Below are 27,675 nucleotides of genomic sequence, written 5' to 3' on the forward strand. Positions count from 1 at the left end.
ACTTTTGGCTATCTTGAAGTTTCAAAGTTCTAGGAATAAAAGTATTTTCAAACCATGGTCCCATATAATTAACCCTTTGAGTGCCAAGTATTTTTTGAGTGGGTATACTGAAAAGTGCCAGGTATTTTTCTAGTGGGTGTACCTAAAAGTGCCAGCCCTTTTCAGGCATTTTGCAAGGTTTTAGTAAAAAATTCACAGTTCGATTATTTAATAAGCTTTCAACATGATTCTTTTTTTTCATTTTTCTCTGAAAACTCTGTTTAATTTACATAAAATAACAAAGTTATCATAAAACTAAATTTAGGAATACCAAAAATGGACTTACCTAAAAAAAATTCAAAAATATTTTTTAATTTCATTTTTCAACCAAATTATTATGACCAAAAATATTCATATCCTTTTCTTAGTCCATATCACTGGAAAGTGTATGCAATTGTCTGTAAATCTTGAAAAATTTATATTATTATCTTCAATAATGAATAAGTTATACAACTTTTAAGAAACTATTGTCGCATTGTTTCTGGTAGCTATGGCAACCAAAAATGTTTATATGTGAGTTTCATTATTTAAAGTTTGATCGGAAGTGTACTATAACAATTTATTTTGAAAAGAACAATTCTTCACAAACACTTCAATTTGATATTATTTTTAAATATTAAGGTTACAATTTTTTAGTGACTTTTTCCCGAACGTCCCGGTAAAATCGGACGTCGGCACTTTTCGGCCAACTTTTGTCGTCCGGTAAAATCGGACGTTGGCACTCAAAGGGTTAATGTACAAAAATTTTAAATTTTGGTAAATTATATACAGGGTGTACATAAAGTCCTGCACTGGTATAATATTTTCTAAACGATAACAGATAAATGAACAAGATTTGGTACATCAATACTACACCTAAAAATATACTTTTTGAAGGAACTATCAGTTTTCTGTAATATCATGGGGACGTCCCGCAAGGAGTCGGAAGGAAATCTTAAATAGGAGCATAGGTCAATATGCACATCATTTTAAAGGGCTTATCTAGCAGAGTTTAATGCCACAAACCGCACTCAAAAAGATTGATCCAGTACAAAATGGCGGCTGTTCAAAGGTTTTACTTGGTTACATTTCATTAGTAGCCATAACCCCGGTAAAGCAAAACTGCAACCAAACGAATACTGCAGATAAATACTACATTATGATTGTCAGTTGTACAGAAGTGAATTATGACGTAGGTTATCCTCAAGGGTTACAAATTTGGTCCTAATATATTGGTAACAGTGTTTAAATAGGCTCTTACGTCAATGCCGTAGTGTGGGGGTGCTCCGTCCTGTTGAAACCAGATATTCTGGTAATGTTCTCCAAACATGTTTCGAATTGCTGGTGTAATTTCATTTTCTAGCAAACGTTAATATGATATTGCACTTAAATTTCCTTCAATAAAGAAAGGACCTACCAACTGGGTACCTATCACACCAAGCCAGACATTCACCTTTAGTGAATACTGCGTATGTGCTTCCCGCATCCAGTGAGGATTTTCGCTACTCTAGTACGTAACGGCAATTGTGCCTGTTTACACTTCCATTCAGCATAAATGAACAATCGTCTGAAAACACAATATTGTTTGCATCAATTTCGTTGCAATCTATTTTGGCCATCATAGTTTCACAAAATTCTATACGTCGATCAAAATCAACTTCGTTGCATTCGTGCACCAAATGAACTTTATAAGGCTTAAAATTAGACCCTTTCAGAATCTTTTTAACAGACGTAACAGAGATGTCATGAGTTTGTGTTGCTGAGCGTAGGGACTCTTGCGTATTCTCAATAAATGAGCGCAATACATCTAAAGAGTTGCCTTCAGTTGTCGCAGTAGCGGGCCTTCCTGTCCTATGACGATCGGAAACACTTCCTGTTTCCATAAAGCGTTGAACAGTTCTCCCTACAGTTGTTCTAGAAATTGGCTGCCTCTCGTGAAAGTAGTCATGAAATAAATGGCATGCTTCCTCGTGTGATCGTCCGTTGTTTCCCCAAACCAACCATCATAAGAAGTGTTATACGTTCACGTTCGTCAAGCAACATAGTGTAGTTGAAGAACTACAAGCAATACGACAAACTCTTTTGTACTAAAGTGCACTGATAGAAAGGTTGGACAGCACTACTAAAACAAGAAAACTAGAATAGCCTACTATGAATAGACTGGCTAATTGGAAAGTCCAAACTGCGACCCAAAGATATGAGCTTTTTAATTGTTACTGTTATCAGGTTTTCCCGTTATCAATATATTAGGACCATATTTGTACCCCTTGAGGATAACCTACGTCATAATTCACTTCTGTACAACTGACAATCATAATGTAGTATTTATCTGCAGTATTCGTTTGGTTGCAGTTTTGCTTTACCGGGGTTATGGCTACTAATGAAATGTAACCAAGTAAAACCTTTGAACAGCCGCCATTTTGTACTGGATCAATCTTTTTGAGTGCGGTTTGCGGCATTAAACTCTGCTAGATAAGCCCTTTAAAATGATGTGCATATTGACCTATGCTCCTATTTAAGATTTCCTTCCGACTCCTTGCGGGACGTCCCCATGATATTACAGAAAACTGATAGTTCCTTCAAAAAGTATATTTTTAGGTGTAGTATTGATGTACCAAATCTTGTTCATTTATCTGTTATCGTTTAGAAAATATTATACCAGTGCAGGACTTTATGTACACCCTGTATATATATATATATATATATATATATATATATATATATATATATAGCCTATATGTAACAAAATTTATAAATTATATTATAGATTCAAGTCATCTGAACAGAATGTTATTCTCCACTCTTTTCTGAAAAAATAACAACGTATAATACACCATAACTGCTGTTATATATGTATTTTTTTAATAAAACGAAAAATACCTTACGCAACACACAAAAACTAGGTTTATTGTGGGTAATCATTTAACTTAATATTTGTTATCAAATGTAAATGGCTGCCATCTTGAAACTTTACATTGGTTAAGAGTGACTAACAAACTCATTTATGTTATGTGCAAGTACTGCCTTTGTTTAAAAATTACAGCAGTTATCATGTTCCATACCTGCTGTATGTATGTATGTTACATACATATATATGTATGTATATATACATTTTTGGATTATGACAAGTTTTAGATCCTGGGGGTCACGATCGGAGAAAATACAAAAAAATATCTAAGAAATTCCATTATGAGGGGAATTGCAATAGACAGATTTCTATGAAATCCTCCTAAAATGGTTGTATAATCAGATAAAGAATGATTGTTTGCAAAAATAACAACTTTCAGCAGCCTCTTTATTTAGAAGTCCTGTGTAACTATTATTTATATAGCCTACCTGACAGTCAGTTTTAAATGAGTCAAGCTAAGAAAAACAATAACATTTCTTGATGTTTTTAATTCGTTCTATACCCTCCCACATCAGCCTCCCCCAATACTAGCACGACTTACTATCAGTGTCTTTCTTATGAGAATTCCTCTCACGGTTTCAAGACTAACCAGATAGTGTGCTTATACAATGCAAATAGGCACCAAGCCTGTGAGATTATTGTAGTTGTCAGGAAGTTTGGGGCTTCGTTATCAAACATTGTAGACAAAGATCTACTAATGTTTACTGGACTGTCAGAATTCTTCAGAACAGTTATATCTAATGGTTGGTTTAGGAGTAAAAGTATCCAATAACTACTACTGAAAATCGACTTACCCCTAATTTCTCGACACTCCTCTACGAATTCATTGTCCTTCCCGACGCTTTCCAAAAATATCTTCAGAACTCCTATGTTATCTTTACATGTCGATATAATCTCCGCCTGAAACAAGCATAATGGCGTCAGTAAAAATATGCAATAGGAATAAAGTTAATGAGGCAATGACAACAAAGATAAATAATAAATAAATAAGATTCTCTAAATTATATCAAATATTAATGTAATTATATATTCATTAACTTATCTGCCTGTTTCATTTTTCTGGCAGTGTGTAAATCAAGACTACCAAGAGCTCAAAAAGTAGATATTTTTTATTCATGTTTTAGCTACTGAAGGTTATTGGCATGGAATATGTCTAATATGTGAAACTCCAGTTTTTTTTTCAATTTCTTTTTTTATGTTCATACAATATTTATGTTAGCATAAACTTCATGTTCTAGTTATTTATGTTCTTTTTTTGTTGTTCTTGTTTTCTTTTTATATCACTCTTATTTTTAAAATAAAAAACTGTTTAAATATTTTAAACAAACAAATTTTTTTAAATAAATTATAAACCATAAAACGTTTAATAAATACTAACTATTGTAAAAATTTTAAATATGACTAAGTGTACATAGTTTTTAATCACTCCGAAAGAGACAAATATTTTCTTTTAGCAAATATACATAATGTTTGAAGATATGTTAAAAACACATAAAATTTAATTTTCACTTTACTATTTAAACTCTAAATTAATATTATAGTGTAATAAAAAAAAACATTTAATAAAATAATAAATTCACTTGGCTTACATTTTACAAACCTTAAAACAACATATACTGAAAAATAACCAACTCTTATCATGAGCACTACATACATGGTGAGCCAGATCACCCGTACGGTATGTATAGCTGTCACACTAACTAACTTCAACACTTTTCCTTTCTCATTTCCCCCTAATTCAACCTCACAGAATCTAATAATATTATTTTCAACTTTTCAAAGTGCCCCAAATGACCTTTTCTGAGGAGATAAAGGATGCTTTTTGAGGAATTTTCAAATAATGTAAACATGGGTTGTGAGATACATCAATTTAAAGGTTTATTTACACTCACAATTTTGGTATAAGCGAAAGTTAAATTAAATTAAACGCAGCATTTTCAGAGCGTACAAAAAAATTTAAAATAGGACAAGTTAAGTACTGTGTTAGTCTGACTAAATATGTAGTAGCACCAAATTTTCCTCCAAGCTTATTGTTGAGCTATTCTTTAAGTAAAATTGTGTGGTACGGCACCTCTCATTGCATTTTTCAAATTTCAAATTGTTCAAACGAAAGAATATAAAATACGAAAAATCTAAAATCCTAAAATAGCAATGCACATAAATTTTATACTAAATAAAAAGTTTTTTAAAAGAAACATTTCTTGTATTTGAACTACTTATCTATCTTACTGTTCAAAAATGAAAACCGAAAAAAATTAATTTCTTATTAAAAAATTAATTAAAATATGTCTGAAGTGAAATATTTTTTGATAGATGAGTTCCTATTTACTCATACAGTACAGTTTTAAACTTTTTAAACTGTCCACGTATAGCCTCAGATGCGCAGTGGCAGCAAACCTGTGTGTACTCGTAAATAAATTTATTTATTTTATTTCTTTCCTCAGAAATCTCAACAAATCAATATAAAACCGATCATAAGTTCTAAAAGCCCATCACAATGATTCAATATCAAACAATAATTTTTAAAATAAATAACAAATTACTATAAAAAAATATAAGCAAACAATAAAGAAAACTTACAAAATCCTTGGCCAAGACGAGAAGAGAGTTGGCGTTAGAGAGGTGAACCCAGGCTTGCTCAGAGAAGGTGAGCTGTGATTGAGACTTGGTGATGAGGTTGCGAACCTCTTGACCCTCAGAGTCACTGTCCAAGCCCAGGCTCTCCCTGTCCACTGCCTGCAAACCACACATGGGAATCAGACCTAGTATACTTAATAGGAATTAAATACGAAATGCACAAAGAAAGAGATATGTTTTCCAAGGAATGCCTCATTTTCTAATTCCAATCTGAAGCATCAACACATTTAACTTTGCATTCACAGTAAAACTTTGTAAATAATATATTTTGAAACATAAAATGTATTAAAAATAAGTATTTATTGTAAAATTACAGAGCTGAATAGTACAAATTTCAGATGGTGCTTCTAGTAGGCATCTGTACAACATAAACTTTTAAACCTGTCATTTTATGAATTTGATAGCCAACTTCTCATTGTGAATATTATAACACAATGAATAAGCACTAATAATAGAACAATTTGTGAACGTTATATACAAATAGCTACCTATAAACTCTAATGACAATAAACAACAACTCACCAACTGTCTACGCCTCCGATTGAAACCTGGACGAGGAAAGCCCAGGCTGGAGGCGCCGTCGGACTGGCTGTCCAGATAATTGCGGTAGTCGTCACCAAACTCTAAAAGTCGGCGGGTCGTTTCTTGGTCTGGCGTTTCTTCACTGTACGCCTCACTCATATACTTTTCCTGAAACCATAGTATATAGTATCACTTATACTGCCAACTAAGTATTCTTTGTAAGAATTTACTTTCATCCTTTCTTTTGGTACTGTTTTTCTTTTATAGCAGAACCACTCTCTCAACATATCAATGAAATGTATTAGGATGGATACAATCATGATGGTGACTCTTAAATATAAAAATGTATTTGTTCTACAGACAGAAAAGTAATGTAAGGTGACAGTAAGCCAACTGATATAATCATTCTTTTAAACCCCCTAAAAATCACAGACGTAAATCATCCCACGAGTTGAAGGCAAAGAGTTGATAGAACCAACAGACTTAATGTGGTGCTAACTATATTCATAGTTATGACAGTTTCATAGTAGTGTACCCAAGAACACTCAGTACAGAGCTGCAGTGTAAATGTCCACTACATGTATTGTAACTAGACAGTTATTGTACAGTAGTTTAACATATTTACTATAGCACACACCATAATGTATTCATGAGCACTCTGTATAGAGCCACTGTGAAGATGTTAATAGTGAAATATTGGCGAAACAATATTTATTGTGGTTTATTTCATGTGCTTAACTTTTACTTTCTAAATACCTATATAGTTTATCTTGAAACTTTAAATATACTTAAAATTTAGTTATTATTATAATATTTCCATGTTCTATAACCTTGTATGTATATAGTTTCCTGTACATCTTTACTTGTTTGCCTTTAAATTTATTTATTAAAAAATTACAAAAATTTTGCTATAAATGATTTACAATCATGCAAAACAATGTATGTTTTTATGAGTGACAAATACAATGAGACAAATACATTGAGCATAATTGACTTAACAAGTTAAGAGGTACCAGATGGTATTTTATCTTTATTAATAGCCTTCAACCAAAATGTACTACCACAATGTGTCCTGACAAACATCATTTTCTTTATGGAACTTTTCATATATTTTCCCTTAAATTTCAAAAAAGTTCAACGCATAGTGAAAAAGCTCTGATGTTCATACAAAAGCTGCCTGTAAATCAGTGGTTGAACTCGCACATTGCAGGTTTCTAGAGATAAGTGCCTTTATGTAAGTGACAATTATGTAGAAAATGAATAAAGAATTTGACACCCAACTTCAGATTAAACAACTTACCTGGTAGTTATCCCAAGCTTGTTCTGAAAATGAACTATCGGCAGACAGTGCCTTGTCTGCGCAACTGTACACTGTAACAACTCCATTGTCTGGACCAAGCCGGAAATTGGCAGGTGGAATAAGCTTTCTGCGCACTGACCGCAACTTGCTTTCCCCCTCGACCTCTTCCTCTGTCTCGGTGCCACTTGTTGGTACTCGGCGTATCGCAGGCCCACACCTTAGCGGTGATGGTGGGTCGTGTCCATCTGATCCTGAGTCACTCTTTCTCCCCTACAACAAAATGGAATAGAGAGGTCAAAAATGAATTAAAAGAGGTAAAGTATACATCTTTATAAGAAATTTAAAATGAGTTAATCTTTTTTTTTAAGTACAGTAATTTATGTTCAGCATGTGAATAAAATGTATAAACGCTACCAAATATTTTACATGTAGACAATTGCTACAACTATCTTAACACATTCTCAGCGGCAGCCTGCCGTACTATAACACCATGCTAAAGCAGCCCCTCCATTACTCATTGCCACAGTGTGAGCCCTCTCAGCTCGAGTGTTGGGTATTCTGGTTTCTTTCTTACATTTTCCTAGCAAAAACATAGAATATTATAAAAAGAATTTAGAAGGGCAGCTGAGCAGACATTCAAACTCAGGGGAAAGACTTATTATTCCAAAGATGTTCAAGCTGATACAGACATTGTGACTGCTAGCACTGCTGATCATCCGACTTGAGAAGATAATTGATCATCCGACTTGAGAAGATAATTGATCATCCGACTTGAGAAGATAATTCAAAGTAGACAGCTCTGAACTGGGAATGGAGTGGCCAGTAGTGCTAAGTGGTTAAGATATAAGAATAACTTATGAATGTGTTTCAATTTTGTTTCTATTACCCATAAGAAAATCAGTATTCAATTAGTTTATATGAGTTAAATTATTAGCAAGAACTAACACACAGCACATCGCTGACAAGATATCTCATCACACATTAATCATGCAGGCATTATATAGCACGGTGACAAGCTCAGCATATCACAGCATAATGTTTTTAATATTGCCTCCTGATAGTGACAATAATGTTGTGTAGAATGAAGTACAGTAGAGTCCCGCCAATCCGAACTAATTGGGACCGAACCTTGTTCGGATTGACGGGAAATTCGGACTAGGCGGATTTTTTGTTAAATAGTACCATTTATCAAACTTTCAAGTGCAATTTACGTGGTTTTAAAACAATTAAAGGCATACAATAATCAAATGCAATAAACAATAGTAAGTACGTATTAAACGTAATAATATTATTACAGCTTCCTGTCTTTGTACGGTAACATCGCGTGGTCGAAACTGAGTGCCATTGTTTGTGCGTAATGAATCTAGTAGAAGCCACCTGTCTGTGGTGGGCGGGGCGAGTTGGTCGGTGACCTTGAAACAGTGTGGCGCGCAAAACTATTGGACTGCCACTACCTCACCTCTATCCCCTCCACCACCCCACCCCGGGTGACGAGTGGCGAGACGACAGTTTAGTGCAATCTTCCATACGCGCAGCACGTGCTCTTACTGTGTATTCTGTAGTTTGTGGTTTGCAGTTTTGTTTGTTCTTTGCTCTGCTCTGTGCGTATATCCGATATCATTATGGCTAGTAAACGTAAACACAACTCGTGTACGTTAAAAGAAAAACTCGAAGTTCTCAAAAGACTAGACAATGGTGAAAGTGCTACTCAAACTTTCAATTGAATTTGGTGTCGGTTTAAAGCGACGATCAGTGACTGGAAAAAGAAGCGGGCAAAAATCGAACAATTTTGCTCTGTTAACAAGTGAAAACACTCTAGAAAAACGTCAAACTACTACTGTGTCATCGTATGACCAAACTCGATGAAGCACTTTACTTGTGGTTTTCTCAAGAGAGACAAAAAGGCATTCCTATTACCGGCCCTCTTATTAAAGAAAAGGTGCTTCTACTAAACATCCTTATGGGAGGCGATCCGTCATTTTCAGCTAGTTGCGGTTTTTTTTAGATCGGTGGAAAAAAAAGGCACGGTATCAGGCAACTGACTGTAAACTGGCGAAAAGATGTCTGCAGACAGCAACGCAGCCGCAGAGTATCTTCAGGAGTTCAAAGAAATTACATCCTCCTACTCACCCCAGCAAGTGTACAACGCTGATGAAACGGGGCTAAATTTCAAAGCGTTGCCAACAAAGAGCCTAGCTTCAAGAGAAGAAAAGTCCGCTCCAGGATTTAAAATGGATAAGCAACGACTAACCGTATTAGCATGCAGCAACGCTTCCGCCACCAATAAAGATACCTTTGATGGTTATCGGTAAATCCAAAAAAACCTCGATGTTTTAAAAACATGGAATATGAAAGCTCTGCCGGTTTACTATAAAAACCAAAAGAAAGCTTGGATGGATCGTGCTTTGTTTCAAGAATGGTTTGAGAAACAATTTGTGCCCCAACGTGAGAGCCTACAATGAAAGAAAATGGACTGCCTGATAGAAGCGTTGTTACTCATAGATAACGCTCCGTCCCATCCGGATGACTTAGAGCTGGTTATTGGTGATATAAAAGCCATTTTTCTACCACCGAACGTTACTTCGATCATACAACCAATGGACCAAGGAGTTCTACAAGCGTTGAAGCAAAATTATCGGAAAAAGCTGCTCCGAAGCCTGTTTGAGGAAAATGAAGACCTCACAATTCTCCAAAAGCTTAAGAAAATCACGATCAAAGATGTAATTTTCTGGGTGGCAGAGGCTTGGGAGAACACAAGCGTAGGAGCTCTGCAGAAATCTTGGAAAAAATCTTTGGCCTGATCTGCAGTTTGTTGAAGAGGTTGTTCCACCGGTAAATGAATGCGAACTTCTTCCTCTTGTAAAAAAAATACCGGGATGCGAAAATGTAGAGAAGGTGAGTGTGTTGATGAGTGGACGGCTGTAGATGACAAAGGCTTTCGAGGAGTACACAGACGAAGACATCGTGTGGCACAGGTGCAAGGAGTCCAGCTGATGACTCATGTAGCAGTGAGGATGAGGGAGACGTCCAAACTACCGATATTGTTCCACACAGCGGCAGCTGCAAGTGCCTTTGACCTCGCTCTACGCTACGTCGAGCAACATTGCCGCTGCTACTCCCAATGACGTAATGTTCATTTCGGCGTTGGCGAAACATTGCATCTTCCAGTCGTTTTAGTGTGTTGCGTCAAAAGAAGATCACTGACTTTAGGTCTTAAGAAAGTGTTGGGTTTTGCAGTGTTTTGTTTTACGTTTTTATCCCTTATTGTGTCCAAGTTAAAGTACAAATTATTTGCTAAGCCTTGCGTAGGGGTTTGTACATTATAAATACAGTACAGTACAGTACTATGTTTCATTTATTAACAGTATAAATTCCGTACAATGTATGTATCATCTAACGTTTCAAATGTAAATTTCAGTTTCTATATGTCAGTAAGTAAATGCTTTGAGAAATAAAACTTACGTTTTACTATAATAACTGGTTTTAAATTTATTTTCCTGCCTTTTTTAGCAATTTTATATTTTCTCCTAGCCGTGTTCGGATTAGGCGGATTTTCGGATTGGCGGGGTTCGGATCGGCGGGACTCTACTGTAGTATGCTATTAGGCAACTTTATGATTTTGAGAAAACTCTACATTTAGTTTTACCATATGACACTTTCATGAATTACCCAACAGAATGCAGCAGTATGTTCAAGATGAATAGCACCTAATTGGGTATATAATATAATCCCTTTGGTGGCACAATTTGAAAGTGAGAAATATCAGTGATTATCGTGTTTGTGAGCAACTGTCACCTCTAACAATTTTTTAACCTTCCCAATTTCTTTAAATTTTTGTCAACTTTCTGGAATTGAAACCCTCAATGATATCTTTATTCCTAACCTCTTAAACCCCTATAACACAACAGTAAAGCAAAAAACAGTTTAATGATTAAGAAGACCATGAACATGAATGTAGTAAACTTATACACAACGCCCATTACTCTGAACAAAATACAGTACCATTTACTATAAAACTCCCTACAACAAATGGTTGCTTATTAAATGATCTAGCAGTGTATGTACATATATGAAAAATTACCAGGTTCCTCTTCCGGAGTTTTATTTTTCTCCTTCGTAAGGAGTTGGAGCTGTAGCCTCCACCACTGCCCTCCTGAGTCTGACTTGGCATCTCCTCCACTGTGGTTGAGGACGAGAGAGTTCCGTGCATAGATGTGTCCATCTTCACACTGTTCACAAATATTATATAGATAATAATACATTGGTGATATATGTTGTGTAGTTCAATCCATATCTCATATTCTACAATAAAAGTTACAACAGTAAATTTCCCTTGTTATATTGAATCGGCATATCAATATATTCCCTTGTTCATATTCCCTTGTTCAACAATGCTATCGGGATATCCTTTTTAAAATCTAACCTTTAAAACTGTCACATGAAGAGCTATGGATAAAAATGATGTGGATTTAAACATCATTTGTGAAAACACTTTAGAATTATAATATTCTATTACCAATATAAGAATCTTATTTGTTTTGTTCTTATAATTGTAAACTATTTATTTGAGGTTCATATTTAAGAGTTTATTTATAAAATGTACAGAATAGTTGTAATTTTACCCCTTTAACGGCCAAAGGCCAATATAATAACTCTGGAATCATACTTCCGAAACAGCTGTGAGCCGAGGTATCGACACCGTAAAATAAGTACCAAAATGGCACCGATATAACAGCATCCTTCATTTGATTACATTATTCCCTTACTAATTTATTTTTACTCTGTAATATAATATCAAACGAAACATAAATAGATATCCTATCATATTACTGTAACTATTTTAAATTTTTTGCTCTTTTTTGGTTCACTAGAAAGATGCAATTCAGAAGGCACTGACTTACAATTATCGCGATAAACAAAGACTAAGATGTAAATACTATAAATTATTATAATTTAAAGCAGTTCAAGATTATTTAATTCATCAGATGCAACAATCAAATAACCTGAATTGAAACACTGAAAAAATGTCATCACATAGATAGAATGGTCTGATTTCAATTAAGATAATTAGGAATACTAAATGTGTTGATTCAAGTTAAATTTAAAAGTTAAAACTAATTAAAGGAGGTCTCTCACGACTCGCCCATTCATATTATAAGAAGGACAGGACTATGAAAGGGAACTTACGTCAAGGGAAGACACTCATTTGACCGTACATATTATCCAGGGACAACACTGACTTGCTCAGAGATATTACAGGGAGACCATATCATAAAAAACCAGTTAATGCTGTAAACGCCATTAGACATGCTGGTACTATCCTTATCACAATAAAACAATAATCATTACTGACCTCTGAGTAGGGGTGTTGTCCATCTGATGCAAAGCAGATTCAGAACGTGACTGAAGTAACTTGTCATCTTCCATACCAGGAGGCAGTTGCGGCAATCCGGACTCGCTCAGTGGCCGTTTCGGTGTTCCATCCTTCCTCTTGGTCCTCAGAACCACAGATGATATCTATGCAACCAACATAATTATCATCAAATACTGTTACATAGTTACAATTATAAAGTAGGGCTATCACTCAACCCTACACCTTGGTAAATGGCACTTGACGGATAAAACTCATGAAATAGAAAGGGCACAAACAAACACTGAGGCCTAAAAATGCAATAATTGAGGCTTGTCTTACTCAAGACAAGCTGAGTGTGAGAGTATGTCACACAGTTACAGCTCACATGTCACTTTCTCATTTCTTAACACAACAGTTTTTTTTTTGTACCTAAAATTATGTTCTTTTACTGTTTATTTTTTACAGAGACAGACTTGTAGAGTTTATATATATATATATATATATATATATATATATATATATAAAAAGGTTTTATGCAAAAAAGTTTATTTTTAGTGTCTTTTTTGAAGTCATTTTTAGTATCTGTAACCATGCCATCATCATGCAAATAAACCAAATAAAACCAATCATCTATTTGTGTGTTGGATATTTTACATATTTTTATGCATGGTACAATAAACACTAGAAATAAAACCATAAAATACTCCAAGACGAGTGACATGCAACAAAAACACAGTAGCTGTTTGCACTGTGCGACTATATCGAACTCACCAAGGTCCAAAAAACAATGTCAGAGGACCAAGGAAGTGCTGATATTTAATAGAAAAGACCAGGACTTGTAACAGGTAGGATTTGATCCAGCAAATTAGAGTAGGGGACAAATTCAAAGCTGAAAGTTTCCTCAAAAAAAGATGATGGGGAATCATTTTAAACACTCTTTTGAAGTCAATATATTATATAGCATCAACTGATTTTGTCATGCTACCACATAACCACCCATTGCTATGTTTATGGCCGCTAAACAACCTCTCATGAAGCCTAGCTGGTGTGGAGAGATACAATTGCAAACATTGTAATAAAAAAAAACTAATTACAACCTTTAGAAATAATTTTGATGTAATGCAATGTCTAAAATTAAAGTATTCAGAAATCTTTTTTGGATTGGCTTCTCAATTACAGCTTTCCAAATAAAAGAAAACAGTTCAATCAATAAATCATCTGAACAATGATGCAAGCATAAGAACAATGATAGATAATTGCATAGGAGCAATACAATTATATACTTTTGATAATAAATTAGGAATGCCATTAAACATAATATTAAATTTTTAGGTTCTTCGTGGCAGATTGGACATCAACCGATAGATGAAAAATGTAAATAATTGAATCAGATAAGTTAACTGTCTCAAGCTGATCTCACAACTGCTCTTCATTAATAGACTGATACACAGAAGAGATTTTCATCTTTTGAACACAGCGTAGTGGTATTTGTTACAACACTGCCATAAATGTTGACAGCTGAAACCCAGGGAACCTGTCCAAAAACGGGTTAAGAAATTTTCAAAAGTTGGTTTGTTTAGTCTTCAAGCCATTTTCAACATTTCTAGAATGTTGCCTTCTACATCTTTCATTCTTCTCAAGCCATAATACACTGAATTGTCGTAGTAACTCCAGACAACTTATTTTCTATGATCATAACCGTTTCACTTCATCAATGTTATCAAGGTGGCTAAAAAACACTTAGGTTACCTGAAACATTTACTCTTTTCATGTTTTCATGGGTATATTATATTTCTCATAGATGCAATAATGGCTGAGCTGGAATATCAAGTGAAGGGAAACAAGCAGATCAGTCCAGTCATCAGAAATAATAATATTTTAATAATTCACTTACTTTGAATTGGTCAGAAGAACTTGACATAATGGTGGAGGGGGAAGGTTTATCAACAACAGGACTGTCTAATGTAGGTATCAGCTCTGCACTCTGGTGGCAGTTGATGACACTAGTGTGGAAGTCCCCAGACGAATGGGCAGAGTGACCCTCTTCCTCTGTGGTGTATTCCCCACTGGCATCACAACTCTCCCCCTGCAACACAATGAGAACAAGCATGATATCAAAGTTGTATAATAGAACACAAAATTATCATACAAACCCTGTGCGTTCTTAGTAGACTGAGAGTCTGCACAGATTTAGAAATGTGTAAGCAGAGTCTGTCCATGGACACTACTACACTGCTTGTGTTACCTCACACTATAACTCAGTTATATTCAATACTACTACACAGCTTGTGTTACCTCACAATTATATTCAATACTACTACACAGCTTGTGTTAACTCACAATTATATTCAATACTACTACACTGCTTCTGTCATCTCATACTATAACTCACAGTTATATTCAATACTACTACACTGCTTCTGTTATCTCACACTATAACTCACAGTTATATTCAATACTACTACACTGCTTCTGTCATCTCATACTATAACTCACAATTATATTCAATACTACTACACTGCTTCTGTTACCTCATACTATAACTCACAGTTATATTCAATACTACTACACTGCTTCTGTCATCTCATACTATAACTCACAGTTATATTCAATACTACTACACTGCTTCTGTTACCTCACGCTGTAACTCACAATTATATTCAATACTACTACACTGCTTCTGTCATCTCACACTATAACTCACAGTTATATTCAATACTACTACACTGCTTCTGTTACCTCACGCTATAACTCACAGTTATATTCAATACTACTACACTGCTTCTGTTACCTCACACTATAACTCACAATTATATTCAATACTACTACACTGCTTCTGTTACCTTACACTATATCTCACAGTTATATTCAATAAAACTATTTAAACACAAATCTCCTCATTATGAATTTGCTTGCCAATGGAAATTGTAGGCAGATGCTATTTATTTTCTACATGATCCACAAGGTTCCTGAAGGATGTGCTTATTTTGGGAGGAAGTCTAACAATGTAGCACTCACAAAGATTACCCAAAGTTAGAAAAGAAGTTTTACATAACGTTATTCTAGTTCATCTTCCCACTTAACCTAAAACAATGCACATAATGCTCATTTAAATAAGTATTTCTAATATTTTATTTCATTTTCTGATTTTTTGTACTTATTTAGTTTATCAGTTATAATGGAAAACAATTAATTTACTAAGAAACTACTGAGAATAAAGTGTTTTTATTTTATTATAATAATTTCATAAGCAATTGAACAACAAATATTGCTCTAGGATCAATCACATGAAACATAATATCTTAACCCTCCAGCTGGTATGAAACGAATTTTCGTCGCCAAAGGCCCGTCAATTTGGCAAGGACGAACATTTCGTCGCCAAAGTAGACATGTACAGTTATTGACATTTTAGGCAATTAAGGTCATACAAATTATTTTTATTTGATATGTTCTGGAAGAGCATTAACTATAGTACCGATTTACTGTTCTTACTTCGATTATTGTCTTCTTTGTTTACCGTAAAACATCGTTCTCAATGGACAGCTGACGTGAACGTAGTACGGGTAAACCACATTGTTGTGAAACTGTAAACAAGTGCCGGGTTTTGTTTTTTGAGGTTACGAATCGAATCGTATTTGTGGAAATTGTATTTTATAGTGTTTTAGTGTTGTTATTATTGTTCTTTTAACTTTCTTAAGTTATAGCTTTAGTTGTTCAGTATGGGTGAAAACTTTAGAGATCGATCAAATGATCTTAGAGAGCTCGCAGGGCGGGATCTAGTGACGCTGAGTGAAAAATGAAACTTTGTATATATTGTACATATGTAAATAAGGTAAAATTAAAATTTATTATTTTATTTTATCTGTCATACTTATATAAGTATAAATGCAGTCATGAGATTATGTTTACCCTCGAACAATGATATTTATTTAGAAATCTACGCATTTTTGAAAATAGGTAAATACGCGTGCTTTTTCATACAAAGCACTGTAACACATATGTTTTGAGGTAAAAGTTACAATAATTATATATTTTTGGAATCAGGACAAAATTTTGAATAAGTTACACATTTACAGTTTTTGATGTAAAGCTTATTGCTAAGCAATTACACAACGGAATATTTACAAAAATAATGTCCAAAACACATTTTTCTTACATTTTGTAAAAAAAAACAAAAATATATTCCCATGGAAACAATAAGATATTGTTATTACAATGCTCTCCATATAGTTGTGAATACATTGATATATAACAGTTTATATTTGGACTAACAGTTATGGAATGTGATACATTATAAGAAACGTCTGCAAGGCTGTTAAAATAGAGCCGCCATTACAGAGTGACACCATTACCAGTTCTACGGTTAACCAAGAAAAGACATTTTTGTGTCTTTAAGACTATTCTAGAAAGCATGTGTGTTAGAATAGCAAATTAGTTGATAAGTATTCAAAACAGTCCAAGAAAACAAGCTGAATTTTGCAATTCACAAATACATTGTATTTAACTAAAACTATAAAAACTCTAGATGTTCTAGAGGCATATAAGAATTTACTTCTGTACATATTTGAACGAGTCTTGATTCGTTTAGTGTATCATACCATAATCAAACACTGGTTATAGATGCAGAGAGCTCTTGTGAGGTAGCTCAAATTAGAACAAAGTGTTACCTACATTCAATGAGCTTTAACGGCTTCAAAAGGTTGCCTGAGTACGGTAAGAGTTCCTACTCTATGATACTAAGAAACAATATGAGATACTTACGATGAAACTGGAGTTATAAAGACAGGTTAGTGCTGTAACTATGAAGCAGAAAGATGATATTACTAATACAAGGGGCTGCTTTAACAGTTTCAGAACCTAGCCAGAGTAAGGTACAAGTTCCTACTCTATAATAGTATAGGAAACAGTATGAGGTATGTTCAAAAAGTAAGTACCGTTAACAAAAAACAAGTAAAACAATTTTTTTCAACACAATTTTATTTCGACATGAAAGCCCAAACCAACTATTTTTTGACATAGTTTCCACCGATGTTCAAACACTTGTTGTAGCGGGTGATTAATCTGTCTATACCCTCTTAGTAGAAGGTTCCTGTCAACGGATGTAGCCATAACTCCACAGCAGTTTTCACTTCATCGTCGGTTTCAAAGCGTTGGCCGCCTAGCTCGTGCTTCATGTGCAGGAACAAGTGTTAAGTCAGATAGGCTGTAGGGCGGGTAATCGAACTGCTCCCAACGAAATTGTCAAACCAATGTTTGAGTGTCACCAGTGGTATGGGGCTGAGCATTGTCATGGAGCAACATAATTCCCGTTACTGAGCATTCCTCTCCATTTCTTTTGAAATGCCCGCCTTAGTTTTTTTAAGGTTTCACAATAACTTGTTGCAATAATGGTTTCACCTCTTGGCAGAAAATCAATCAGTAAAACACCTTTCCGATTCCAAAAGACAGTGCATATGATTTTTTGTGCAGACATTTGTCGTCTTGAATTTCTGTTTCTTCAGGGATAGCATGTGTCGCCTCTCCACTGATTGCTGTTTGGAATCCGGTGAGACATGACGGACCCCAGTTTCATTGCCTGTCACAATTATGTTTAAAAAAATCCACACCATCATCACTGTATCGTGTGAGAAAAGTCAAAGCACTTCGGAAACTCTTGGTTTTGTGCATGTCAGTGAACATTTTTGGAACCCACCGGAAACACAGCTTGTGATAACCTAAGTGGTCCGTAACTATTTCGTAAAAAAGAGTATGTGAAATTTGTTGGAAATCGTCGGATAGCATTGTCATAGTGAAAACATCTGTTCTCTTGGATTTTTTCGTCAACTGCCCTTACCAGATCATCAGTGACGAGAGAAGGCCGACTGCTCTGATTCTCATCATGCACATTTGTTCGACCGCCACTGAACATTCTAACCCATTTTCTCAGCATTCCTTCACTCCACATCTTCCCCATAAACATCTCAAAGTTGACAATAAATTTCAGCTGGTTTCGTATACTTTGCGTTCAAAAATCTTATTAAAGAACGAATCTCACAATCAGCGGGATCACTAACTGTCTTAAACATTTCAAACATTCAGAGAAAACTGAAAACACAACGTACAAAAACTAAAATGGCGTGAGTCGATAGCCAGTGAACAATGACGACATGCACGAAACACCGATTGCAGCGCTACGACGACAGTAGAATGAAACGGTACTTACTTTCTGAGCACGCCTCGTACTTACCATGAAACTGGAGCCATAAGACTGGTTAGTGCTGTAATTATGAAGCAAAAAGGATGATATTACTAATACAAGGGGCTGCTTTAACGGCTTCAGGACCTAGCTAGAGTAAGGTACAAGTTCCTATGTTAGTGTAAGGAGTTATACGTTGGAGCTGTAACTATGAAGCAGAAAGATGATATTACTAATACAAGGGGTCATACAGTATGTTGTGTTGTTATTCTACCTGGTTCATACACAGATTTAAGTACAATACGAGTATCTGATCTCATTCCACTAGAAAATCCTTATACTCTTGATTTTAAAAAGATGCTCTCCACTGGTTTAAAAAGGAATGCCACTCTCCAAAGAAGTCCCTTGTATTTTGTACTCATAACTCACATTAAACATCTTAATCAGTGTAAGCACTACAGCATATAACCAATGCATTAAATGTGGCCATACATCCTTCAAATAGATTTTGTTAGGGCCAAGATGTTGAGTTCCTGTACATTATCAAAGCTCTGTTAAATGATGGAAACAAATCATATGTATGACTTCTGCAATGGTCTCAGGACAAGATAATCAAAAGTATTAATCCAAGTCTACTCAAACCGATGGAATAGTCTTTAGGGCCTGAATAATGATGATATATGATTAGTTGTTGGAATACGAACTCAACACAGCTCTTACAGAAACACTTAACAATAAGGAACCATGTCAACAAACTGATGATTATAGTCTCTTTAATAACACAGTTTTCATTTTACCATAACAATATGTTTTGCAAATCATAATGAATGTTATATTTAGATATATTATATAACAGACTAAAACAGTTTTTGGTAAATTATATTATAAATTTAAATCATTCTGCTTGAAATATTTTTATCTGATGGGTTGGCAACAATGATTTGCCACTAAAATGTAACTTTTTGTTATTGTGTAAATTTAAATTTTACAATGCATTTCCATAGCTAAGACAATTAGTACATAACATGCATACATTTTTTAAGTCATTTTACAACAAACATTGTGGTGAAAGAATTATCTACCACCTAACTACCGAACTGGGCGGCCCTATTCTCTTAAACCAATTAGTTAAAGCTTAAATATGTAAAGAAACTTTATTGTACCTGAGTTTTCCCATCTTCAGGATCCCAGCCTAATCTCATCCAGTCGCTTACTTTGGATTTTGACCTTGTGGAATCAAATATCAAGGGCAGGAAGTTGCGTTGACTGCGTGTCGGTGATGAGTGGGCTATCACCTCTGCACCCTCGATCAGCTTTTTAAGCTTGGGCTTTGTGAGTGGCTCCACCTGTGGTTTGACCGATTTGGGTACAGATGACAGAGTCTCCGTCGAGTGGCAAAGGGAACTGTCATCATTCAGGACCGGTGAGTCCTCACCATCCACGCCAGGCTTGTACGTCCACTCATCTTCTTCTGAGGACACATCCGAGTTCTTAGTGTCGGTCTCCATCAATCCTTCCTCTCGTTCTGATTCCGTATCCGGATGTTTTGAATAAAATGTGGCATAATTTCGTGCAGGGCGTTCGGACCTGAAATAAAAATTTAGATTTAGTTTTCTTCTATGTGTTATGAAAGAAATTTCTATTTAGTCCATAAAATCAATACATAAACATGTGAGGAAATAAATATAAATAAATTATTACTTTTGAAAAGTGTAATTAATGTATTAAGATCCATATCTAAAATATTAATTCTTATTTACTTTCCATGTATATTATATCAATTAGTGTGTAGCAAAACGTGGTGAATGGCATACTACCTGAGAACTACATTTAGTTTTTAGAGAGAAAAAAGTTAGGTCTCTTATAATATGTAAACAGCATCACTTTAGTTAATTAGTAAAACTAATAATAATACAATTAATAATATATTTGAAATACCTTATGTGTACTGTTTATATAAAAACTATGTTAATTGGCTATGGGTTGAATTCTGTTATAATTATGTTGATAATTCAATAAGAAAATGAAATGTGATGATATTAATATCAGTAAAAACCAATATTCTCTATGCTTTCTCTTTAGCTTTTAAATAAACACAAAAAAGATGTTTGTAACATTGTGTATTGCTGATAACGTTTTCGATAAAGCCTCTTTATACCGTATTTTTATGAAGTTAAATGAAATCTCATCTGGAAACAGTTTCCTAGCGGTCTCCACGGGCTCACTCTGACGCCTCTGGTGTGACTGTCAAACCCACAGGACTTATGGAAGGGGTAATTCTCTGATACTATTATCAATCAAGTCTAATACAGTATGCTTATGAAGTTACCGTGTAAATGAAGTCTCATCTGGAAACAGTTTCCGTGCGGGCTCACTCTGACGTCTGGTGTGACTGTCGAACCCACTGGACTTGTGGAAGGGGAAGTTCTCGTTGATAACATCCTCCTCAGCTGGGATCTGCATGGAGCCAGAGCGGTTGATGAGGGAGGAGTGCGAAGGGGACTTACAGGAGGAGGGGGGGAGTGAGAGATTCAGGTCACTCTGAGATCCCACCATCTCGCCAGCTGAGCTTACGTCCATTACATAGTCTCCATCCACATCCTGTAAATGAAGTGTGAACTTACTTACTTTGCAAGGATATAAAGTAATGTGACAACACACATTATTCGTGTCACAGTGAAGGTGTTAAAACCTATTTTGTACCTAAAGATGTATTATAATTTAACACGTTGACTGTGGTGTACTCAGTCTACTACTATCCCAGCTGCCCTAAAGCCAGTACATTATTCGTGTCACAGTGAAGGTGTTAAACGTATTTTGTACCTAAAGATGTATTATAATTTAACACGTTGACTGTGGTGTACTCAGTCTACTACTATCCCAGCTGCCCTAAAGCCAGTACATTATTCATGTCACAGTGAAGGTGTTAAACGTATTTTGTACCTAAAGATGTATTATAATTTAACACGTTGACTGTGGTGTACTCAGTCTACTACTATCCCAGCTGCCCTAAAGCCAGTACGTGTCACAGTGAAGGTGTTAAACGTATTTTGTACCTAAAGATGTATTATAATTTAACACGTTGACTGTGGTGTACTCAGTCTACTACTATCCCAGCTGCCCTAAAGCCAGTACATTATTCGTGTCACAGTGAAGGTGTTAAACGTATTTTGTACCTAAAGATGTATTATAATTTAACACGTTGACTGTGGTGTACTCAGTCTACTACTATCCCAGCTGCCCTAAAGCCAGTACATTGTTCATGTTGCAGTGAAGGTTTTAAAGATTGGGTTATTACAGACCTTACAATATTGTCAAACAATTATTGTGCATATACAAACTCAGACAAAATGCATTTCCACACAAGTAAAAACTCCCATTATCGAGTATATTTTCTCTTCACAGGTAGTTGAGCTTATAGCATTTTTATTTTTGATCTCCAGGGTTTCTTTAAATTGGCTAACTCATCCCTTTGGATCTTGAAGTGTCTTTATACAAAATACCTAGAGCACGCTAATTTTATTTTTTTAAATACTAATATTTCCTATGCTTTTTCTTCAATTTCATAACAAAATATACCAACATTTCCCTAATATAGTAAATAACGAATTATAGTAAATATGCTCTCTTTTTTAGTACAATCTAGTTGTTAAGCAGAAAGAATAAAAATATTTCTTTTATAAAAACACAAAGGAATGCCCGAACAATTTTAATAAACCATTGCTTTGAATGATAAACATGTACATTTGCGTGTCGGGAAGAGGAAATAAAAATTACTACACAATTACATCCTTGTTTTGTGTGCGTGTGAACTTCTTATATATATATATGAATATTATGGTGTAAGAGACATCAGGTTCTCACATTAGTTCTTTCATCAAATCAATAAATACTTCCCATTAAAATACTGCCAGATCCAAATTCATACTCAAGTGTAAAGCAAATAACATTGTATTAGATTATGCTTTATAATCATAAAGCTAGTACATATGTAAGGAAGACTCTAGATGGCAGTAATAATTTCTTATAACACATACCAGGCTCTCAGACAGACAAATTATGGAATGTTTTAAATCAAAATCAGGAAACTAAAACTTCTACAATACTGATTGTCAAATTTGGAGCTCAACTTACATGGAACTCAGTGGTGGAGTGTTGGTCTGGCCAGGGACTGCAGCTCAGACGTGGGTACTTGTGTACAGGCTCTCCTTCGTCACTGTCCACCACGCTCACAGACACAGGGCTCTGTAACAAACACTGATAATGAGACAAGTGCAACTCAAATGTGGATACTTGTGTACAGGCTCTCCTTCGTCACTGTACACCACGCTCACAGACACAGGGCTCTGTAACAAACACTGATAATGAGACAAGTGCAACTCAAACGTGGGTACTTGTGTACAGGCTCTCCTTCGTCACTGTACACCACGCTCACAGACACAGGGCTCTGTAACAAACACTGATATCGTGACAACTGCAGCTCAAACGTGGGTACTTGTGTACAGGCTCTCCTTCGTCACTGTACACCATGCTCACAGACACAGGGCTCTGTAACAAACACTGATAATGAGACAAGTGCAACTCAAACGTGGGTACTTGTTTACAGGCTCTCCTTCGTCACTGTCCACCACGCTCACAGACACAGGGCTCTGTAACAAACACTGATACTGTGACAACTGCAGCTCAAACGTGGGTACTTGTGTACAGGCTCTCCTTCCTCACTATCCACCACGCTCACAGACACAGGGCTCTGTAACAAACACTGATACCGTGACAACTGCAGCTTAAACGTGGGTACTTGTGTACAGGCTCTCCTTCGTCACTGTACACCACGCTCACAGACACAGGGCTCTGTAACAAACACTGATACCGTGACAACTGCAGCTGAGACGTGGGTCAGTTTGTTTTTGAGATATCGTTCAGGCAGACAGAAATTTTTGCAATCCCATGGAGAGATAGGCTTTGCTAACACTCAGCAAATAAACAGAACACCACTTTTCCTCCTACCACACTTCAATGAAAATAATGAAGATAAGAGTTTAATAACAGATCAGATGGCAATTAGATATTACAGCCTGTCAACTTTGATAAGAGATTCAAGAGAAAAACTTTAATATTTAATTATTTCCAACAAAAGTTTAAAGTTTCATATACACGGAACATACTGGCAACAAGCAACTATGATTATGAAATTAGGAAGATGTATAAGGCATACAGAACAAATAATTAATTGATTGGACTGTTTACCAGAACACATGTAATAGTAAAAATGTATTTTCATAACATTTGTATAACGAAAACATGAGTTTTAGTATCACAAGATTTAATACTTATTGTGCAAGTGCAAAATGGAAGTTCCCTGAAATATGTGGAGGGGACGTAACTGTTATGGTTGACATATCAAGACATGGGTCACTTGAATTATTTTTGTTCACATGGATAGTATTTAAAGTAATTCTGTACTAATAAAATAAAACACATTTAATCTGAGTAAACAAAGGATTATATTTAGTTAATTTACAAATGATTAATAACAGCTTTTAGAATGAGTTGATTGTAGCCTATGTATGCTCAATAAACATTTATCAAAATAGAAATATATATATATTGTGTCTATATATATATAATTTAAATTGAAAAATGTCTGTGTTATTATTTTGTTTTGACTGTAACATACACTAAATAAGAGACAAAACTATACACAGTTACAGAAATCATGCTGCAGTATTAGCATTTGATCATTAAAAAAATTCCAGTTATAAGAGAGTGAACCCAAATTATATTATTCCACATATAGAATAAATTCACAAACCACAATACAATTGGTACTATTTAATGGTTAGACAAGAACCCTCCTAGATTTCAAATAACAGTTTTTCTTATAATTGCTCAGCTGCTGAAATAATTTTGTTATGAATTGAAATGATTATTTTTTTAAATAAAAACTAATCATTAAACATGTGTGATTCGTAATTTGAAACTGTTGATAATATTCATCATACCCTATCCTCAGCTTGAACTCATTACCTCTGGACAAAAAGCCAAACATGTGGTGTCTGTTACGTCAGTATTAAGTCCTGTGCACATGTGCCAGAGGGGAGGGGGCACTTTGGCTAAGGGCCATGACACACACAAGCACATGTTGGACATACAGTATGATACACTCAAGTTACATTATTCTCTTCAAGAGGATTGAAATAATTTTACTTACGTAAGTAAGTAATATATTTTATTAATGTAAATCTTGTCCATGGCAGTGTAGAGTTTGTTTTAATTATTTCTAATGGACTATTACAAGAAAGTTTATATACTGTACATTAAAAACAATGCAAAAATGAGAGAATAATCCATAAAACTGCATACATTAGTATTTTTTTGTAAATATCGTACAATTTGTAAACTCATGCTCCATCACTATTTATAACGAAAAGCAAATGTTACCTATATTTGGACATTGTCAAAGTGACTGGAAAACATAATTTATGTGGCCTCACTGGCAATACACTGTTTAATTAAGTTCATGTTTTTCAATTTTGTTATTACCATAAACAATTTGCTGTTTTACATGAATGGTTTGTTCTAACTTGTAGAAATCATTCCAATATTTAAATAAAGGGCAGTTAACTGTTTATAATGATGGTCTTCAGAATTAATAAAAAAATATGAAATCTATTCATAACCAGGCAAAAATAAAGTAATAAATAGTAAAGGTAATTGTCAAGATCACATAATAAAACTGTACATGAAGTCCCTCTGCGAACCTGCCTGCCTATCTATTATCCAATAATCTTTCTAGACGACTTTCAGAGAAATATACTGAATTTCTCTTCAGTTAGACCATGATTTAGAACAAAAAACTTCAAGATAATGAAGAGCATAATCAAAACGTTTTTATTCCATATGAACATCTAATGTGGTGTAGACTCAATCTGTCATTTTAAATTAGTTTTATAGCCTTGATTTGGAGTACATAACGTTAAAATTAATAGTTCAACTAATTCCAGCTCAAGTACAAAATATACTTTTTGTATTTGTTATTTATTACTTATGAAGTGTATAAAGCACCACATTTTGAACTTCTGATGTTTATATTATTTGATGAATAATATTTCAACGCACATACGCTCAGAGTAGACCTGTAACCAGAGAATGTCTACAAGCACATACGCTCAGAGTAGACCTGTAACCAGAGAATGTCTACAAGCCATAACACAAGAGGGGATAACAGCCGAGATACAAGTGACAGACAGATTTATAGACCGACAGTTCAGGAGAACAGGAAGTCATTGTTCATATACTTCTACAGCGTTACTTTATGTTCTATGTGCTCCTAGCTGTGTAATGTCATGGCTTTCATATCTTCTAACTATCCTCCCATGCAATCGGCGTTTACTGTATTTCATTATATGTGTAAGGAATGGAAATGTATACTGATGTTTTCAAGCAGCAAGATAGTAGTTGCAGAATTTGAAAATATTAGAACAACTTGGTAAATATAAATAGTGTAAAATAAAAATATATTGTTATCAGAATTGTGTAACCTGTTATAATATTGTCCTGACTTTGTCTAGTCATAGACAACATACCACAACCATTCAGATATCTCCAAAAACCTTGATAGTACCAAGGTAGTTGTTTTCAGAGTAACTTTCTTAGTCCCCACCGTCCAGACGCCGGGTTAGAGACGTCGAGACGTACGCAAAATAGTTGTCCGTTTCTACTGTGGGGGAACTGTAAATCAAACCTACGATTGCCTACATCCTGATCCTGTCATCTAAGGCGATATCCCAGCAAGTCACGAACGCGAGGGGGCGAGATGTAGTCGTGGAGTAGAGAGTGGCCCGAGTACTCTACCTTCGTGGGCTGCCGGACACCACAGTTCACTAACGAACCGACGGCAGAGTGCGTGACATCGTTGCGAACGACGCGACGGGATTGATTAATGCGACATATCTATCTATCTATGTAAAATCAAGTGTGATCTTAACACAAGAGTACATTAGGTACCACAAAAGACCGGACACCACAGATTACTAACGAACGACGCGACGGGATTGATTAATGCAACATATCTATCTATCTATGTAAAATCAAGTGTGATCTTAACACAAAAGTACATTAGGTACCACAGAAGACCGGACACCACAGATTACTAACGAACGACGCGACGGGATTGATTAATGCAACATATCTATCTATCTATGTAAAATCAAGTGTGATCTTAACACAAAAGTACATTAGGTACCACAGAAGACCGGACACCACAAATTACTAACGAACGACGCGACGGGATTGATTAATGCGACATATCTATCTATCTATGTAAAATCAAGTGTGATCTTAACACAAGAGTACATTAGGTACCACAGAAGACCGGACACCACAAATTACTAACGAACGACGCGACGGGATTGATTAATGCAACATATCTATCTATCTATGTAAAATCAAGTGTGACCTTAACACAAAAGTACATTAGGTACCACAGAAGACCGGACACCACAGATTACTAACGAACGACGCGACGGGATTGATTAATGCAACATATCTATCTATCTATGTAAAATCAAGTGTGATCTTAACACAAAAGTACATTAGGTACCACAGAAGACCGGACACCACAAATTACTAACGAACGACGCGACGGGATTGATTAATGCGACATATCTATCTATCTATGTAAAATCAAGTGTGATCTTAACACAAGAGTACATTAGGTACCACAGAAGACCGGGCACCACAAATTACTAACGAACGACGCG

General features: G+C 35.1%; 1 protein-coding gene across 1 annotated transcript in view; it reads right to left on the bottom strand.

Moving 5' to 3' along the window:
- LOC124360541 overlaps positions 1-27,675 on the bottom strand; it is a 342,600-nt gene that overhangs the window by 48,827 nt on the left and 266,098 nt on the right. The window contains exons 10-19 of the mRNA XM_046814254.1: positions 23,048-23,158; positions 21,243-21,514; positions 20,077-20,500; positions 14,633-14,824; positions 12,739-12,902; positions 11,467-11,614; positions 7,386-7,655; positions 6,086-6,253; positions 5,507-5,662; positions 3,721-3,826 (exon numbers count right to left, since the gene is read on the bottom strand). Coding sequence (XP_046670210.1) covers positions 3,721-3,826; positions 5,507-5,662; positions 6,086-6,253; positions 7,386-7,655; positions 11,467-11,614; positions 12,739-12,902; positions 14,633-14,824; positions 20,077-20,500; positions 21,243-21,514; positions 23,048-23,158 — 2,011 coding nt within the window. The remainder of the gene's footprint in view (positions 1-3,720; positions 3,827-5,506; positions 5,663-6,085; positions 6,254-7,385; positions 7,656-11,466; positions 11,615-12,738; positions 12,903-14,632; positions 14,825-20,076; positions 20,501-21,242; positions 21,515-23,047; positions 23,159-27,675) is intronic.

This window comes from Homalodisca vitripennis, chromosome 4 (genome assembly GCF_021130785.1).
Source record: "Homalodisca vitripennis isolate AUS2020 chromosome 4, UT_GWSS_2.1, whole genome shotgun sequence".
Classification (NCBI taxonomy): Eukaryota; Metazoa; Arthropoda; class Insecta; order Hemiptera; family Cicadellidae; genus Homalodisca; species Homalodisca vitripennis.